The sequence below is a fragment of the Oncorhynchus mykiss genome, chromosome 15, assembly GCF_013265735.2.
Source record: "Oncorhynchus mykiss isolate Arlee chromosome 15, USDA_OmykA_1.1, whole genome shotgun sequence".
NCBI classification, from domain to species: Eukaryota; Metazoa; Chordata; class Actinopteri; order Salmoniformes; family Salmonidae; genus Oncorhynchus; species Oncorhynchus mykiss.
Window position 1 is genome coordinate 66,261,684 of NC_048579.1, and position 19,015 is coordinate 66,280,698.

Here is a 19,015-nt window from a genome sequence, read left to right on the forward strand (position 1 = left end):
TGCATTCTGTCACTGCTTAGCCTGCATTCTGGCACTGCCTAGCCTGCATTCTGGCACTGCTTAGCCTGCATTCTGTCACTGCCTAGCCTGCATTCTGTCACTGCCTAGCCTGCATTCTGGCACTGCTTAGCCTGCATTCTGTCACTGCTTAGCCTGCATTCTGTCACTGCTTAGCCTGCATTCTGTCACTGCTTAGCCTGCATTCTGGCACTGCTTAGCCTGCATTCTGGCACTGCTTAGCCTGCATTCTGTCACTGCCTAGCCTGCATTCTGTCACTGCTTAGCCTGCATTCTGTCACTGCCTAGCCTGCATTCTGTCACTGCCTAGCCTGCATTCTGTCACTGCCTAGCCTGCATTCTGTCACTGCCTAGCCTGCATTCTGTCACTGCCTAGCCTGCATTCTGTCACTGCCTAGCCTGCATTCTGTCACTGCCTAGCCTGCATTCTGTCACTGCCTAGCCTGCATTCTGTCACTGCCTAGCCTGCATTCTGTCACTGCTTAGCCTGCATTCTGGCACTGCCTAGCCTGCATTCTGGCACTGCTTAGCCTGCATTCTGGCACTGCTTAGCCTGCATTCTGTCACTGCCTAGCCTGCATTCTGTCACTGCCTAGCCTGCATTCTGGCACTGCTTAGCCTGCATTCTGTCACTGCCTAGCCTGCATTCTGTCACTGCTTAGCCTGCATTCTGGCACTGCTTAGCCTGCATTCTGGCACTGCTTAGCCTGCATTCTGTCACTGCTTAGCCTGCATTCTGTCACTGCTTAGCCTGCATTCTGTCACTGCCTAGCCTGCATTCTGTCACTGCCTAGCCTGCATTCTGTCACTGCCTAGCCTGCATTCTGTCACTGCCTAGCCTGCATTCTGTCACTGCCTAGCCTGCATTCTGTCACTGCCTAGCCTGCATTCTGGCACTGCTTAGCCTGCATTCTGTCACTGCCTAGCCTGCATTCTGTCACTGCCTAGCCTGCATTCTGTCACTGCCTAGCCTGCATTCTGTCACTGCCTAGCCTGCATTCTGTCACTGCCTAGCCTGCATTCTGTCACTGCCTAGCCTGCATTCTGTCACTGCCTAGCCTGCATTCTGGCACTGCCTAGCCTGCATTCTGTCACTGCTTAGCCTGCATTCTGTCACTGCCTAGCCTGCATTCTGTCACTGCCTAGCCTGCATTCTGTCACTGCCTAGCCTGCATTCTGTCACTGCCTAGCCTGCATTCTGTCACTGCTTAGCCTGCATTCTGTCACTGCTTAGCCTGCATTCTGTCACTGCTTAGCCTGCATTCTGTCACTGCCTAGCCTGCATTCTGTCACTGCCTAGCCTGCATTCTGTCACTGCCTAGCCTGCATTCTGTCACTGCTTAGCCTGCATTCTGGCACTGCCTAGCCTGCATTCTGGCACTGCTTAGCCTGCATTCTGTCACTGCCTAGCCTGCATTCTGTCACTGCCTAGCCTGCATTCTGGCACTGCTTAGCCTGCATTCTGTCACTGCTTAGCCTGCATTCTGTCACTGCTTAGCCTGCATTCTGTCACTGCTTAGCCTGCATTCTGGCACTGCTTAGCCTGCATTCTGGCACTGCTTAGCCTGCATTCTGTCACTGCCTAGCCTGCATTCTGTCACTGCTTAGCCTGCATTCTGTCACTGCCTAGCCTGCATTCTGTCACTGCCTAGCCTGCATTCTGTCACTGCCTAGCCTGCATTCTGTCACTGCCTAGCCTGCATTCTGTCACTGCCTAGCCTGCATTCTGTCACTGCCTAGCCTGCATTCTGTCACTGCCTAGCCTGCATTCTGTCACTGCCTAGCCTGCATTCTGTCACTGCCTAGCCTGCATTCTGTCACTGCTTAGCCTGCATTCTGGCACTGCCTAGCCTGCATTCTGGCACTGCTTAGCCTGCATTCTGGCACTGCTTAGCCTGCATTCTGTCACTGCCTAGCCTGCATTCTGTCACTGCCTAGCCTGCATTCTGGCACTGCTTAGCCTGCATTCTGTCACTGCCTAGCCTGCATTCTGTCACTGCTTAGCCTGCATTCTGGCACTGCTTAGCCTGCATTCTGGCACTGCTTAGCCTGCATTCTGTCACTGCTTAGCCTGCATTCTGTCACTGCTTAGCCTGCATTCTGTCACTGCTTAGCCTGCATTCTGTCACTGCCTAGCCTGCATTCTGTCACTGCCTAGCCTGCATTCTGTCACTGCCTAGCCTGCATTCTGTCACTGCCCAGCCTGCATTCTGTCACTGCCCAGCCTGCATTCTGTCACTGCCCAGCCTGCATTCTGTCACTGCCCAGCCTGCATTCTGTCACTGCCCAGCCTGCATTCTGTCACTGCCCAGCCTGCATTCTGTCACTGCCTAGCCTGCATTCTGTCACTGCTTAGCTTGCATTCTGTCACTGCTTAGCCTGCATTCTGTCACTGCTTAGCCTGCATTCTGTCACTGCCTAGCCTGCATTCTGTCACTGCCTAGCCTGCATTCTGTCACTGCCTAGCCTGCATTCTGTCACTGCCTAGCCTGCATTCTGTCACTGCTTAGCCTGCATTTAGAGCTCTGGTCAAAAGTAGTGTACTTAATAGGGAATAAGATGCCATTTGGGACTAAACACACGTCCTCCGGTCTGATCCTTTAGCTGGGTTAATATGTCCTACCTATGGCATAATGCTCTACAGGAAAGGATTGCGGTCAACTCCATATCCTGTTCAGTGCAGGAAGTGGATTGAATTGGCTGAGTTGAAAGTGTAATTGAGGCCGACCTTGGTACACAGATCAATATAAATACAGTAGCCCTCTGGGTTTTAGGCCCTGTTCCATGTTGTCACTATCGGGCTTCTCCTGTCAGCTGTTGTCTTGAAATACTCAATCTCTGTTTCTCCCAAGTATTTTACAGGAATATAGCCTAGCGTCTTCAGAGCTCACCAGTCCAAAGCCTGTTTATCTCCGACTCTAACCCACCGCCTTTCTCCCCCGTCCTTCTGTGTATGTCTACTGAATAAAGGAATATAGCTGACCGTTTTAAAGCCTGTGTTTCTCCCAACTATAACCACCTTTCTCCCCTGTGTGTCTGTGTTGTCTGTGACGTCCAGGTGCCCTAGGGTTCCCTATGAGGGGCATGAGCAACACGGCTCAGTTGAATCGCAGCTTACCACAGGGCAACCAGCTACCGAGCCACGTTACCCCTGCCTCTGGAGTCGCCCCCACAATGTCCCTCCATACTCCTCCCTCGCCAAGCAGGTACACCCCTCCACTTATAGGCCACGTGCTGACCATTTCCATTGACAGTCACCTAGTTGGCTCTGGGATTCATCTCAGCATGTCTGGTTCTACCGACCTGGTTCAGCCGACTGATGCATTAGTTGCTTGGTAAAAGGAGCATATTGTTCATGACAGAGCAGCTGTCAGCAGCCCGGTGAGCTCCTCCCTATGGGGTTAGGACTGTTGTTTTTAGTAGGTCAATATCACTCATTGTGTCTAATAAAAACAAGGTTTTGATGAATCAGCCATTCTTATGCGGTTCTCTTTTTATACAAGGTGCTTTTCATGTTGTCCTGATCACGCCACCCTGATCATATCTGTGTGTCTCTCTCTCTCTCTCTCTCTCTCTCTCTCTCTCTCTCTCTCTCTCTCTCTCTCTCTCTCTCTCTGTCTCTCTCTCTCTCTGTCTCTCTCTCTCTCTGTCTCTCTCTGGCTCTGTCTCTCTCTGGCTCTCTGGCTCTCTGTCTCTCTCTGGCTCTCTCTGGCTCTCTGGCTCTCTGTCTCTCTCTCTCTCTGTCTCTCTCTGGCTCTCTGGCTCTCTGGCTCTCTGTCTCTCTCTCTCTCTGTCTCTCTCTGGCTCTCTCTGGCTCTCTGGCTCTCTCTGGCTCTCTCTCTCTGGCTCTCTCTCTCTGGCTCTCTCTGGCTCTCTGGCTCTCTGTCTCTCTGGCTCTCTCGCTCTCTTTTTTCCACTGTAGGGGCATCCTGCCCATGAACACGCGGAACATGATGAACACCCCTCAGCAGGTGGGGCGCCAGGAGGTCATGGTGGGGGGCATGCCTAGTGGGGGCAGGACCAACAGCCTGGGCAGCTCGGGCCTGGGCAGCCCCAACCGTGCCTCTCCCAGCATCATCTGCATGCCCAAGCAACAGCAGTCACGGCAACCTTTCACCATCAACAGGTAACACTAGAATGAAGCCAGACCGTATCAATGGGTGATGTATTGAACATTGTGAAGACAGGACATAGAAACCATGAAGACCTGTTGGTCACATATAATAAAGACAGACTTTGAAACGGTGAGACAATTAACAGTATAAAACCATGGAATAGAAGCCTGTCAAACCTTTTACCTCCCTACTACAGAATAAAACCATGGAATAGGAGCCTGTCAAACCTTTTACCTCCCTACTACAGTATAAAACCATGGAATAGGAGCCTGTCAAACCTTTTACCTCCCTACTACAGTATAAAACCATGGAATAGGAGCCAGTCAAACCTTTTACCTCCCTACTACAGTATAAAACCATGGAATATGAGCCTGTCAAACCTTTTACCTCCCTACTACAGTATAAAACCATGGAATAGAAGCCAGTCAAACCAGTCAGACCAACAATATCACTACCACAACTGGCAAGTGTCTTCACTGACATTTTCAACTTCCCCCTGACTGAGTCTGTAATACCTACAAGTTTCAAGCAGACTACCATAGTCCCTGTGCCCAAGGAAGCGAAGGTAACCTTCCTAAATGATTACCACCCTGTAGCCATGAAATGCTTTGAAAGGCTGGTCATGGCTCACATCAACACCATCATCCCGGAAACCCTAGACCCACTCCACACTGTTCTTTCCCACCTGGACAAAAGGAACCCCTATGTGAGAATGCTGTTCATTGACTACAGCTCAGCGTTCAACACCATGGTACCCTCAAAGCTCATCACTAAGCTTAGGACGCTGGGACTAAACACCTCCCTCTGCAACTGGATCCTGGACTTCCTGATGGTCCGCCCCCAAGTGATAAGGCTAGGTAAAAACACATCTACCTACGCTGATCCTCAACACTGGGCTCCTCCGAGGAGCGTGCTCAGTCCCCTCCTGTACTCCCTGTTCACCTACGACTGCGTGGCCTGGCACGACTCCAACACCACCAAGTTTGCTGACGACCCAGCGGTGGTAGGCCCGATCACCCAGCGGTGGTAGGCCCGATCACCCAGCGGTGGTAGGCCCGATCACCCAGCGGTGGTAGGCCCGATCACCCAGCGGTGGTAGGCCCGATCACCCAGCGGTGGTAGGCCCGATCACCCAGCGGTGGTAGGCCCGATCTGGTAGATTTTAATGGCACAAGAGCCCAGCTCCTCTTCCCCCAGGTGTACTCCCGTACACCCCTGTCAGGTATATAAGAGGATAGATACACTAGACTAGCAACTATGAGAACAATAAAGTATCAAGGAGTCTTGAGTCTCAATCAACATTTTTGTTGGACTTGTCCTATGATGTGACTGATGGACTCTGTGGCTGAAAGGAGACGTTGTTGTACTGTAAAGACATTAACAGAGTGAGTGTCTGTCAGGAGCTGTTTACTGCCTTGGGTAAACACAAGCTGGGATTGAGAACTCTGCACAGAGAGAAGGGAGGGTGAGGGAAGAGGTATGAGTAAGGTCAGTTTAAATGCGTAACATGCACTGCCTCATTCACTCGCTCTTTTTCTCTCTCCCTTTCTCTCGCTCTCTCTCTCCCTCTCTCTCTCCTCCATTATCTTCCTAACCATGGTAACATTAGCTTGTTTAGTAGCTCCTATCCTCTTCCTCTGCTCTTCCACATACTGAGCCTCGACTGTAGTGTGGCGTCCGACTGTATTGCGTCCTAGACTGTATTGTAGAATAGTGTAGCGTAGACTAGTGTAGCGTAGACTAGTGTAGCGTAGCCTCGTGGTGGGCCGTCAGGGCCAGCAAGGCCTTCTCTGCTGGCCTAAACATCATCAGAATATAATTTTAAAAAAAATATATTTTCCCATAAATATGTATTAAATGATTCCCCAGAGTAAGAGTTATACTCTTCATTTCATAGCTTTCCTCTTGGTTGCACTGCTTCCAGCCCCAGGTTGAGATTTGAAGTGTTAGATCTTTTATCCAATCATATTCAGCCATCATGTGTTGCCAGGGGTCTAAAATCCGCCCTCAGGCCTTCAGAATCAGCAGTGTGGGCGCTTGTAGCTTAAAGTGAATGGAAATTCAAATTTAGTGTCAACCAATCAGCTTTAGAGTTGGCTATTGTACGCCTGCTGGCTGGCTCCAGTGTTACACAGGAGCCAGCTAGCAGGCGTAGTGCGTGCACGTCTTTTGATTGGATAACCAATATTGAGAGGCAGGTCCTATATGGGCAGGACCTCAGAACTAGGAAACTGAATTTGATAAACAAATGAATTTGCGTACTACTAAGCTGTTTTTTCAACCCACAATGGCGGAAGGAGGAGAAGATATCGATTTGGTCGAGGATATAATTATAACGCCATTCTCAAGACAAACTTTTCAAGGAAAGTTAGACGTTGTAAGGAGAGGTCGCCCGACGCAGACGCTACAAAGCCTGTCACAGGCGGGAAAGGGGTTCGTTCGCCACTTTCAAAGTTCCAACTACGAGCGCTATCAACGGCTCACAGGCTCCGAGAAGCACTGTAAACTGTACTGCTGGGAATGCCTGTTATTTACAAGTGATGGATTTGGTGTTTGGAGCCACACTGGCTTTGCCAACTTGAGTTGTCTAAACCAAGGCAGCAACGAGACACCAAAGTACGGCTGGGCACTTACAAGCAATGGTGCTTTTGAAAACTTTTGGGGACACCCGAGTGGATCTACAGCTCAACGAACAAGCGCGCAGGGCAACGGAGCCGCACAATGAAAAGGTGAAGAAAAATAGGGAAAAATTGAAAAGACTCATTGATTGTGTCGTGTTTTTGGGTAAACAGGAACTTTCATTTAGGGGACACGATGAAAGTGCTGACACTTCTTAAAAACACATTTTTTTACTTAAAGCTCAAAGTTTGTGGACCAGAAATAGATAGAAGAAGAATATTAATGTAACTCTGTTGCACTCGACTATGTTCTTGCCTATTAGTTGAACTGTACTGTGTTGTATTATTCACCTTCAATTCTCTGAATAAAAATGTCAATTTCAAGGTGACGCAACGCCTTGTTATACTGCGTTTCTGTCTAAATGTACAGTGTCTAGAGCCGTGGCATCATAATGATGGTAATAAGAGGTGGATTAATTCGGGTGGGACTGTGTAGGACCTCACTGAAGGCCCCAGGCCCCAGGCCCACGGCACGCCACTGCGTAGCCTAGACTGTATTGTAGACTGTATTGCGTCCTAGACTGTATTGTAGACTGTATTGCGTCCTAGACTGTATTGTAGACTGTATTGTGTCCTAGACTGTGTTGTAGACTGTATTGTGTCCTACACTGTGTTGTAGATTGTATTGCGTCCTAGACTGTATTGTAGACTCTATTGTAGCCTAGCCTCGATTGTAGCCTAGACTGTATTGTAGCCTAGACTGTGGCCTAGACTGTAGAGTAGACTGTATTGCATCCTAGACTGTATTGTAGACTAGTGTAGCATAGACTAGTGTAGCATAGCCTAGACTTTATTGTATTGTAGACTGTATTGCGTCCTAGACTGTAATGTAGACTAGTGTATCGTATACTGTATTGTAGCCTAGACTGTAGTGTGGCCTAGACTGTATTGTAGACTGTATTGCATCCTAGACTGTATTGTAGACTGTATTGTAGACTAGTGTAGCCTAGACTGTAGCATAGCCTCGACTGTATTGCGTCCTAGACTGTATTGTAGACTGTATTGTAGACTAGTGTAGCGTAGACTGTAGTGTGGCCTAGACTGTAGTGTAGACTGCAGTGTAGCCTAGAGTGTAGCGTAGACTGTATTGTAACCTAGAGTGTATTGTAGACTGTATTGCATCCTAGACTGTATTGTAGACTGTATTGTAGACTGTATTGCATCCTAGACTATATTGTAGACTGTATTGTAGACTGTATTATTCACCCTCTCTTCTCTTTGTCTCTTAATGATGTGGAGAATGATGAGTGTGAAGACATATCTACTGCGTTATCCTGAAGGTGTGTTTAGTGGTCTGAGAATAGGTGTCAACTAAGCAGTTTCAATCTCATCTCTCTCCTCTTCCTCTGCACTTCCTCTCCTTTTCTCCTCTGTCATCACTTTGATTCTTCCCCAGTGTAGCTAATTAGTCCCCACACTACAGTACAGAGGAAGTGGTCCACATCTGTCTCCATGGAGATGGTGTGTAAACCTGTTTATATATGACAACAATAGATAAGTGTGTATGTGTGTCTAAAGCGTGTGTGTGTGTGTGGTAGTTATGTATCTGTCTAGCTAACCCATTAGGATCATTCCAGTGCATTAAAAACCTCTTACGGCTGAGATCCCGTTAACGGGATCGATATGACAACAGCCAGTGAAAGTGCAGGGCGCCAAATTCAAACAACGGAAATCTCTGTTGATTAAAATTCCTCAAACATACAAGTATTTTACACCATTTTCAAGATCAACTTGTTGTTAATCCCACCACAGTGCCCGATTTTCAAACAGGCTTTACGACGAAAGCAAACCATCTGTTGATGATAGGTCAGTACCTAGTCACAGAAAAACAGCCATTTTTCCAGCCAAAGAGAAGAGTCACAAAAAGCAGAAATATAGATACAATTCATCACTAACCTTTGATGATCTTCATCAGATGACACTCATAGGACTTCATGTTACACAGTACATGTATGTTTTGTTCGATAAAGTTCATATTTATATCCCAAAATCTGTTTACATTGGCGTGTTACGTTCAGTAATGTTTTGCTTCCAAAACATCGGGTGATTTTGCAGAGAGCCACATCAATTTACAGAAATACTCAAAATAAACATTGATAAAAGATACAAGTGTTATGCATGGAACTTTAGATAAACTTCTCCTTAATGCAACCGCTGTGTCAGATTTCAAAACAGCTTTACCGAAAAAGCACACCATGCTATAATCTGAGTACAGCGCTCAGAGACCAAAACAAGCCATACAGATATTCGCCATGTTGTGTCAACCGAAGTCAGATAGCATTATAAATATTCACTTACCTTTGATGATCTTCATCAGAATGCACTCACAGGAATCCCAGTTCCACCATAAATGTTAGTTTTGTTCGATAAAGTCCATTTATGTCCGGATAGCTCCTTTTTGTTCGCACCTTTTAGTTCACAAATCCAAATTTGCGATGCGCAGGCCAGACGAGAAGTCAAATTCCATTACAGTTCGTAGAAACATGTCAAACGATGTATAGAATCAATCTTTAGGATGTTTTTAACAAATCTTCAATAATGTTTCAATCTGAGAATTCCTTTGTCTTTAGAAATGCAATGGAAAGCAGCTACCTGTCACGGGAGCGTGCCTGACTGAGCTCATGGCCTTCAGGCAGACCCCTTACTCAATCAGCTCTTATTCTCTCCTCCAAAGTAGAAGCCTGAAACAAGGTTCTAAAGACTGACATCTAGTGGTAGCCTTAGGAAGTGCAATCTCACCAAATTTACACCATCTTGGATAGGCAAAGAGTTGAAAAACTACAAACCTCAGATTTCCCACTTCCTGGTTAGATTTTTTTCTCTGGTTTTTGACTGCCGTATGAGTTCTGTTATGCTCAGACATCATTCAAACAGTTTTAGAAACTTCAGAGTGTTTTCTATCCAAATCTACTAATAATATGCAAATCTTAGCTTCTGGGTCTGAGTAGCAGGCAGTTTACTCTGGGCACCTTATTCATCCAAGCTACTCGATACTGCCCCCCAGCCATAAGAAGTTAATAAGGGCTTTCTATCAAGCACAAGGTCGAATGTTTTCATTGGATGAAAGGGCTGTTTTTGAAGAACCTGATTGGCCTACAGATTCCCATTTGGCATGGGGGGAGTGGGGATGTTTTAAAATGCCCTCCTCACAGCTGAGCGAACACCATTTCACTGGTTAGAAAACAGTGTAGTTTGTAATGCATCACTCCTTCCTGATGTAACATGCTAGTCAGTTAGCCAGAGGAGACTTCCGTCCGTTGTTTCCCCAGTCTCTATTGTAGGATTACAGCAACCAGTGCTGATCTGGGATCAGTTTAGACTTTTCTATCATCATTATATGGCCATGGGGGACCTGATTCTAGATCAGCACCTTGAGCCTGAGAATACAGTCCTTTACAGGTCTTCACTGTGGCCCATCTGCATTCAGAGGCAAATGTGGAAGCCAACTATCCTTAGTAGTTTCTATGTCAAGCTCTACCAGACACAGTGCTATGAAATGTCTGTTATTGGTCTCATCAATGACATGAAATTAGCCTTGAAACAGGGAGAAATTACCTTTAGCTTGGTTCAGAGTCAGATCATGTGATGACTGTGGTGCTCAGCAGTGACTGTGGTGCTCAGCAGTGACTCTGGTGCTCTGTAGTGACTGTGGTGCTCTCTAGTGACTGGGGTGCTCTGTAGTGACTGGGGTGCTCTGTTAGTGACTGGGGTGCTCTGTTAGTGACTGGGGTGCTCTGTTAGTGACTGGGGTGCTCTGTTAGTGACTGGGGTGCTCTGTTAGTGACTGGGGTGCTCTGTTAGTGACTGGGGTGCTCTGTTAGTGACTGGGGTGCTCTGTTAGTGACTGGGGTGCTCTGTTAGTGACTGGGGTGCTCTGTTAGTGACTGGGGTGCTCTGTTAGTGACTGGGGTGCTCTGTTAGTGACTGGGGTGCTCTGTTAGTGACTGGGGTGCTCTGTTAGTGACTGGGGTGCTCTGTTAGTGACTGGGGTGCTCTGTTAGTGACTGGGGTGCTCTGTAGTGACTGGGGTGCTCAGCAGTGACTGGGGTGCTCTGTTAGTGACTGGGGTGCTCTGTTAGTGACTGGGGTGCTCTGTTAGTGACTGGGGTGCTCTGTTAGTGACTGGGGTGCTCTGTAGTGACTGGGGTGCTCAGCAGTGACTGGGGTGCTCTGTTAGTGACCCATTATTACTAGGTTACCGTATGTCATAACAGCCTGTACCTATGACCCGCCTTAGGGTGTTATGGGGGGGTTTGGACTTTTTTAGGGACTTTTCTATATTGCGTGGTTTTAAGACGTAACAACTTGAACAGGAATTAAAGGGAAATGATGTTTCTCTCTCCATGTTTCAGGATGTCCATGTTTTGTCATTTGCCCCTGGATAAGAGCATCTGCTGAATGAGTCAAATGTGAAATTGAATTCCGACTGAAATAGTGTCTCTGTTTCAGTATGTCGGGGTTTGGAATGAACCGGAATCCATCGTTCGGGATGAACAACTCGTTATCCAGCAACATCTTCAACGGAACAGGTGATGTTCAAGACATTGATTGATACCCTTCATTGATGACAAAGTAATAGTTATAGTAGTAATTTGATCATTTCTTTTGTGGTTTGTTTCTCTGTAACTGACTAGATGGAGGTTTGTTTCTCTCTAACTGACTAGATGGAGGTTTGTTTCTCTCTAACTGACTAGATGGAGGTTTGTTTCTCTAACTGACTAGATGGAGGTTTGTTTCTCTAACTGACTAGATGGAGGTTTGTTTCTCTAACTGACTAGATGGAGGTTTGTTTCTCTAACTGACTAGAGGGAGGTTTGTTTCTCTGACTAGATGGAGGTTTGTTTCTCTGACTGACTAGATGGAGGTTTGTTTCTCTAACTGACTAGATGGAGGTTTGTTTCTCTGACTGACTAGATGGAGGTTTGTTTCTCTAACTGACTAGAGGGAGGTTTGTTTCTCTGACTAGATGGAGGTTTGTTTCTCTGACTGACTAGATGGAGGTTTGTTTCTCTAACTGACTAGATGGAGGTTTGTTTCTCTGACTGACTAGATGGAGGTTTGTTTCTCTGACTGACTAGATGGAGGTTTGTTTCTCTAACTGACTAGATGGAGGTTTGTTTCTCTGACTGACTAGATGGAGGTTTGTTTCTCTGTAACTGACTAGATGGAGGTTTGTTTCTCTGACTGACTAGATGGAGGTTTGTTTCTCTAACTGACTAGATGGAGGTTTGTTTCTCTGACTGACTAGAGGGAGGTTTGTTTCTCTGACTAGATGGAGGTTTGTTTCTCTAACTGACTAGATGGAGGTTTGTTTCTCTGACTAGATGGAGGTTTGTTTCTCTAACTGACTAGATGGAGGTTTGTTTCTCTAACTGACTAGATGGAGGTTTGTTTGACTGACTAGATGGAGGTTTGTTTGACTGACTAGATGGAGGTTTGTTTCTCTAACTGACTAGATGGAGGTTTGTTTCTCTAACTGACTAGATGGAGGTTTGTTTCTCTCTAACTGACTAGATGGAGGTTAGTTTCTCTAACTGACTAGATGGAGGTTAGTTTCTCTAACTGACTAGATGGAGGTTAGTTTCTCTAACTGACTAGATGGAGGTTTGTTTCTCTAACTGACTAGATGGAGGTTTGTTTCTCTCTAACTGACTAGATGGATGTTAGTTCCTCTAACTGACTAGATGGAGGTTTGTTTCTCTAACTGACTAGATGGAGGTTTGTTTCTCTAACTGACTAGATGGAGGTTTGTTTCTCTAACTGACTAGATGGAGGTTTGTTTCTCTGACTAGATGGAGGTTAGTTCCTCTAACTGACTAGATGGATGTTAGTTCCTCTAACTGACTAGATGGAGGTTTGTTTCTCTAACTGACTAGATGGAGGTTTGTTTCTCTAACTGACTAGATGGAGGTTTGTTTCTCTGACTAGATGGAGGTTTGTTTCTCTAACTGACTAGATGGAGGTTTGTTTCTCTCTAACTGACTAGATGGAGGTTTGTTTCTCTCTGACTGACTAGATGGAGGTTTGTTTCTCTAACTGACTAGATGGAGGTTTGTTTCTCTAACTGACTAGATGGAGGTTTGTTTCTCTAACTGACTAGATGGAGGTTTGTTTCTCTGTAACTGACTAGATGGAGGTTTGTTTCTCTCTAACTGACTAGATGGAGGTTTGTTTCTCTAACTGACTAGATGGAGGTTTGTTTCTCTAACTGACTAGATGGAGGTTTGTTTCTCTAACTGACTAGATGGAGGTTTGTTTCTCTAACTGACTAGATGGAGGTTTGTTTCTCTGTAACTGACTAGATGGAGGTTTGTTTCTCTAACTGACTAGATGGAGGTTTGTTTCTCTAACTGACTAGATGGAGGTTTGTTTCTCTAACTGACTAGATGGAGGTTTGTTTCTCTGACTGACTAGATGGAGGTTTGTTTCTCTAACTGACTAGAGGGAGGTTTGTTTCTCTGACTAGATGGAGGTTTGTTTCTCTGACTGACTAGATGGAGGTTTGTTTCTCTGACTGACTAGATGGAGGTTTGTTTCTCTGACTGACTAGATGGAGGTTTGTTTCTCTAACTGACTAGATGGAGGTTTGTTTCTCTAACTGACTAGATGGAGGTTTGTTTCTCTGACTGACTAGAGGGAGGTTTGTTTCTCTGACTGACTAGAGGGAGGTTTGTTTCTCTGTAACTGACTAGATGGAGGTTTGTTTCTCTGACTGACTAGATGGAGGTTTGTTTCTCTAACTGACTAGATGGAGGTTTGTTTCTCTAACTGACTAGATGGAGGTTTGTTTCTCTGACTGACTAGAGGGAGGTTTGTTTCTCTGACTAGATAGAGGTTTGTTTCTCTGACTAGATGGAGGTTTGTTTCTCTGACTGACTAGAGGGAGGTTTGTTTCTCTGACTAGATAGAGGTTTGTTTCTCTGACTAGATGGAGGTTTGTTTCTCTAACTGACTAGATGGAGGTTTGTTTCTCTGTAACTGACTAGATGGAGGTTTGTTTCTCTAACTGACTAGATGGAGGTTTGTTTCTCTGTAACTGACTAGATGGAGGTTTGTTTCTCTAACTGACTAGATGGAGGTTTGTTTCTCTAACTGACTAGAGGGAGGTTTGTTTCTCTGACTAGATAGAGGTTTGTTTCTCTGACTAGATGGAGGTTTGTTTCTCTAACTGACTAGATGGAGGTTTGTTTCTCTAACTGACTAGATGGAGGTTTGTTTGACTGACTAGATGGAGGTTTGTTTGACTGACTAGATGGAGGTTTGTTTCTCTAACTGACTAGATGGAGGTTTGTTTCTCTAACTGACTAGATGGAGGTTTGTTTCTCTCTAACTGACTAGAGGGAGGTTTGTTTCTCTGTAACTGACTAGATGGAGGTTTGTTTCTCTGTAACTGACTAGAGGTTTGCTATGAGGCTATGGAATAGCTGTTTTATCTGTAAAGTGTGAGACGCTGAAATGCTTTTTTAATACATTGGGAGGTGACTTGACTAACTGTTCTCTTGTCCCGTCTCTCTTCCTGCTGTAGACGGAAGTGAAAACGTGACAGGTCTGGACTTGTCAGACTTCCCAGCGTTAGCAGACCGGAGTCGGAGGGAAGGAGGTGGGAACCCTACTCCTCTCCTCAACCCACTGGCTGGGAGGGCTCCTTATGGTGAGACCCCTTACCTCTTCTCCTCAACCCACTGGCTGGGAGGGCTCCTTATGGTGAGACCCCTTACCTCTTCTCCTCAACCCACTGGCTGGGAGGGCTCCTTATGGTGAGACCCCCTACCTATTCTCCTCAACCCACTGGTTCTCTATGGTGAGACCCCCACCTCTCCTCAACCCACTGGTTCTCTATGGTGAGACCTCCTCTCCTCAACCCACTGGTTCTCTGTGGTGAGACCTCCTCTCCTCAACTCACTGGTTCTCTGTGGTGAGACCTCCTCTCCTCAACCCACTGGTTCTCTGTGGTGAGACCGCCACCTCTCCTCAACCCACTGGTTCTCTGTGGTGAGACCCCCACCTCTCCTCAACCCACTGGTTCTCTGTGGTGAGACCCCCTCTCCTCAACCCACTGGTTCTCTGTGGTGAGGCCTCCTCTCCTCAACCCACTGGTTCTCTGTGGTGAGACCTCCTCTCCTCAACCCACTGGTTCTCTGTGGTGAGACCTCCTCTCCTCAACCCACTGGTTCTCTGTGGTGAGACCCCCACCTCTCCTCAACCCACTGGTTCTCTATGGTGAGACCTCTTCTCCTCACCCCACTGGTTCTCTGTGGTGAGACCTCCTCTCCTCAACCCACTGGTTCTCTGTGGTGAAACCTCCTCTCCTCAACCCACTGGTTCTCTGTGGTGAGATCTCCTCCCCTCAACCCACTGGTTCTCTGTGGTGAGACCTCCTCTCCTCACCCCACTGGTTCTCTGTGGTGAGACCTCCTCCCCTCAACCCACTGGTTCTCTGTGGTGAGACCTCCTCCCCTCAACCCACTGGTTCTCTGTGGTGAGACCTCCTCCCCTCAACCCACTGGTTCTCTGTGGTGAGACCCCCTACCTCCTCTCCTCAACCCACTGGTTCTCTGTGGTGAGACCCCCTACCTCCTCCCCTCAACCCACTGGCTGGGAGGGCTCCTTATGGTGAGACCTCCTCTCCTCAACCCACTGGTTCTCTGTGGTGAGACCTCCTCCACTCAACCCACTGGCTGGGAGGGCTCCTTATGGTGAGACCCCCTACCTCCTCTCCTCAACCCACTGGTTCTCTATGGTGAGACCCCCTACCTCCTCTCCTCAACCCACTGGTTCTCTGTGGTGAGACCTCCTCCACTCAACCCACTGGCTGGGAGGGCTCTCTATGGTGAGACCCCCTACCTCCTCTCCTCAACCCACTGGTTCTCTATGGTGAGACCCCCTACCTCCTCTCCTCAACCCACTGGCTGGGAGGCCTCTCTATGGTGAGAGTGTGTCCCAGTCTGTGAGGAAAATAAAACATGTTTACCTTTGCTTCTGGGTTGCTGGGATGCGACGATATTGATGGTTGTCTTCCCAGAGAGAAAAGATCTTCTCTGTCCCTGTATTTAACCTGAGCTACAGCCTGTCCATCCTGTCCTCCTGTACTGCAGTTGGAATGGTCACCAAACCCTCAAACGAACAGTCCCAAGACTTCTCCATCCATAACGAGGACTTCCCTGCGCTGCCTGGTCCCAACTACAAGGACCCCACGGCGAACAACGACGACAGCATAACGGTGGGTCTTTAATCTCTAGGAGGAACTTAGGCCGTTTGATATAAGGTCCGTTTGGTGTTGTTCCTGCTGAGTGGAGTTGATCATCGTCTGTGTGACTAATGTGGCTCAGCTCGGAGGCTTCGTTGATGGGTAGAGAGACCTGGAACTAAACTAGGACAAAACTAACTTATTATTGATTCATGTCGCAGGGACATGTGTTCTAGTAGCAGGGGGTATGAGAGCTGCTGGGGGAATCAACACGGGTCACTGTCTGAAACAGCATCTCTAATGGATTGAGAGGGAGACGGATGAGGGACTTGTGAGCTGCTGTTTACTATGGGACGTGGCTTTTGAAATCCATTGTAGGAGGGCTGTTTAACCTCTGTGGGATATGTGGGACGCTAGCGTCCCAAAAGCCAGGGGAAATGCAGAGCGCGAAATTCAAATATATTACTATAAAAATCTAACTTTCATTAAATCACACATGCAAGATAGCAATTTAAAGCTACACTTGTTGTGAATCCAGCCGACATGTCAGATTTCAAAAAGGCTTTTAGGCGAAAGCAAACGATGCTATTATCTGAGGATAGCACCATAGTAAACAAAGAGAGAAACCATATTTCAACCCTGCAGGTGCGACACAAAATGCAGAAATAAAAATATAAATCATGCCTTACCTTTGACGAGCTTCTTCTGTTGGCACTCCAATATGTCCCATAAACATCACAAATGGTCCTTTTCGATTAATTCCGTCGATATATATCCAAAATGTCAATTTTTATTTGGCGCGTTTGATCCAGAAAAACACCGGTTCCAACTTGCTCAACGTGACTACAAAAAAATCTCAAAAGTTACCTGTAACCTTTGCCAAAACATTTCAAACTACTTTTGTAATACAACTTTAGGTATTTTTTTAACATAAATAATCGATAAAACTGAAGCTAGCTTTCTGGTCACGCGCCTCTATCTAACAGTACACTTCAAGTGACCCTTGTTCAAGATGGCCGTACTTCTTCATTACACAAAGGAATGACCTCAACCAATTTCTAAAGACTGTTGACATCCAGTGGAAGCGATAGGAACTGCAAGAAGGTCCCTTAGAAATCTGGATTCCCACTGAAAACCCATTGACAAGAGTGACCTCAACAACAAAAAAATCTGAATGGTTTGTCCTCTGGGTTTCGCCTGCTAAATAAGTTCTGTTATACTCACAGACATGATTCAAACAGTTTTAGAAACTTCAGAGTGTTTTCTATCCAAATCTACTAATAATATGCATATCTTATCTTCTGGGGATGAGTAGCAGGCAGTTGCATTTGGGCATGCATTTCATCCGGATGTGCAAATACCGCCCCGTCACCCAGAAGTTAATGAAGCCAGTGTAAGTTTTCCCTGTTTTTCTGTTCTGAAGTGTAGTTCTATTTATCCCACAGGAAGTAGTTCAATTTAGTGAAGACCGTTTCAGTGACGTTATTAGACTATCTTTAGTGTTCGGAGGAGAACCAACCGCACAGGGAAAGATACTGGGACTCTAACAGGATTCTTCCTCCCTGTGTAGAATGTACTCTTCCACTATGCCTCTTCATCCCTCCCCGGAATCTACTCTGCTACTCTTCCTGTCTCTCCCCGGAATCTACTCTGCTTCTCTTCCTGTCCCTCTCTCCAGAATCTACTCTGCTTATCTTCCTGTTCCTCTCTCCAGAATCTAAACTCTGCTTCTCTTCCTGTCCCTCTCTCCAGAATCTACTCTGCTTCTCTTCCTGTCTCTCTCTCCAGAATCTACTCTGCTTCTCTTCCTGGTCCTCTCTCCAGAATCTACTCTGCTTCTCTTCCTGTCTCTCTCTCCAGAATCTACTCTGCTTCTCTTCCTGTCTCTCTCTCTCCAGAATCTACTCTGCTTCTCTTCCTGTGTCTCTCCAGAATCTACTCTGCTTCTCTTCCTGTCTCTCTCTCTCCAGAATCTACTCTGCTTCTCTTCCTGTCTCTCTCCAGAATCTAAACCCTGCTTCTCGTCCTGTCTCTCTCTCTCCAGAATCTACTCTGCTTCTCTTCCTGTCTCTCTCCAGAATCTACTCTGCTTCTCTTCCTCTCTCTCTCTCCAGAATATAAACCCTGCTTCCCTTCCTGTTCCTCTCTCCAGAATCTAAACCCTGCTTCTCTTCCTGATCCTCTCTCCAGAATCTAAACCCTGCTTCTCTTCATGTCCCTCTCTCCAGAATCTAAACCCTGCTTCTCTTCCTGATCCTCTCTCCAGAATCTAAACCCTGCTTCTCTTCATGTCCCTCTCTCCAGAATCTAAACTCTTCAGGTAAGACTTCCAGCAGCACAGACGGGCCCAAGTTCCCCGGGGACAAGAGCTCAACAGCCCAGAACAACAACCAGTCGAAGAAAGGCATACAGGTGTTACCGGACGGTGAGGCTCAATTCCTCTCTCTCTCCCTCACTCTCTCCCTCACTCTGTCCCTCACTCTGTCCCTCACTCTGTCCCTCACTCGGTCCCTCACTCGGTCCCTCACTCGGTCCCTCACTCGGTCCTTCACGCTGTCCTTCACTCTGTCCTTCACGCTGTCCTTCACGCTGTCCTTCACGCTGTCCTTCACGCTGTCCTTCACTCTGTCCTTCACTCTGTCCTTCACGCTGTCCTTCACTCTGTCCTTCACGCTGTCCTTCCTTCTGGGTCTGGACACCTCCCCCTGCAACTGAATCTTGGGACTTTCTGACTGGCCAACTGCAGGTGGGGACAGTTGGCAGCATCACCTCCGCCACGCTGACCCTTAACACAGGCACCCCACAGGGGTGTGTGCTTAGTCCCCTCCTGTACTCCCTGTTATCCCACGACTGTGGCGCCATGCAGGTCTCCAACACTAAGTTGGCGACGATGAGTCAGCTTACAGCGAGGAGGTCCGTGATCTGACAGTGTGGTGCTGGAGCAACAACCTCTCCCTCAACGTCAACAAGACAAGGAGCTGATCCTGGACTACAGGGAGGAGGTCCGTGACCTGACA

At 47.1% G+C, this 19,015-nt stretch overlaps 1 protein-coding gene across 3 annotated transcripts in view; it reads left to right on the forward strand.

Annotated features, from left to right (window-relative positions):
- The window catches only part of LOC110490589 (CCR4-NOT transcription complex subunit 2), an 84,323-nt gene that overhangs the window by 41,565 nt on the left and 23,743 nt on the right, over positions 1-19,015 (forward strand). For all 3 annotated transcript variants that reach the window (XM_036945004.1, XM_036945003.1, XM_036945005.1), the window contains 6 exons: positions 3,077-3,224; positions 3,941-4,144; positions 11,261-11,340; positions 14,337-14,462; positions 15,907-16,031; positions 18,303-18,423. In XM_036945004.1, coding sequence (XP_036800899.1) covers positions 3,077-3,224; positions 3,941-4,144; positions 11,261-11,340; positions 14,337-14,462; positions 15,907-16,031; positions 18,303-18,423 — 804 coding nt within the window. The remainder of the gene's footprint in view (positions 1-3,076; positions 3,225-3,940; positions 4,145-11,260; positions 11,341-14,336; positions 14,463-15,906; positions 16,032-18,302; positions 18,424-19,015) is intronic.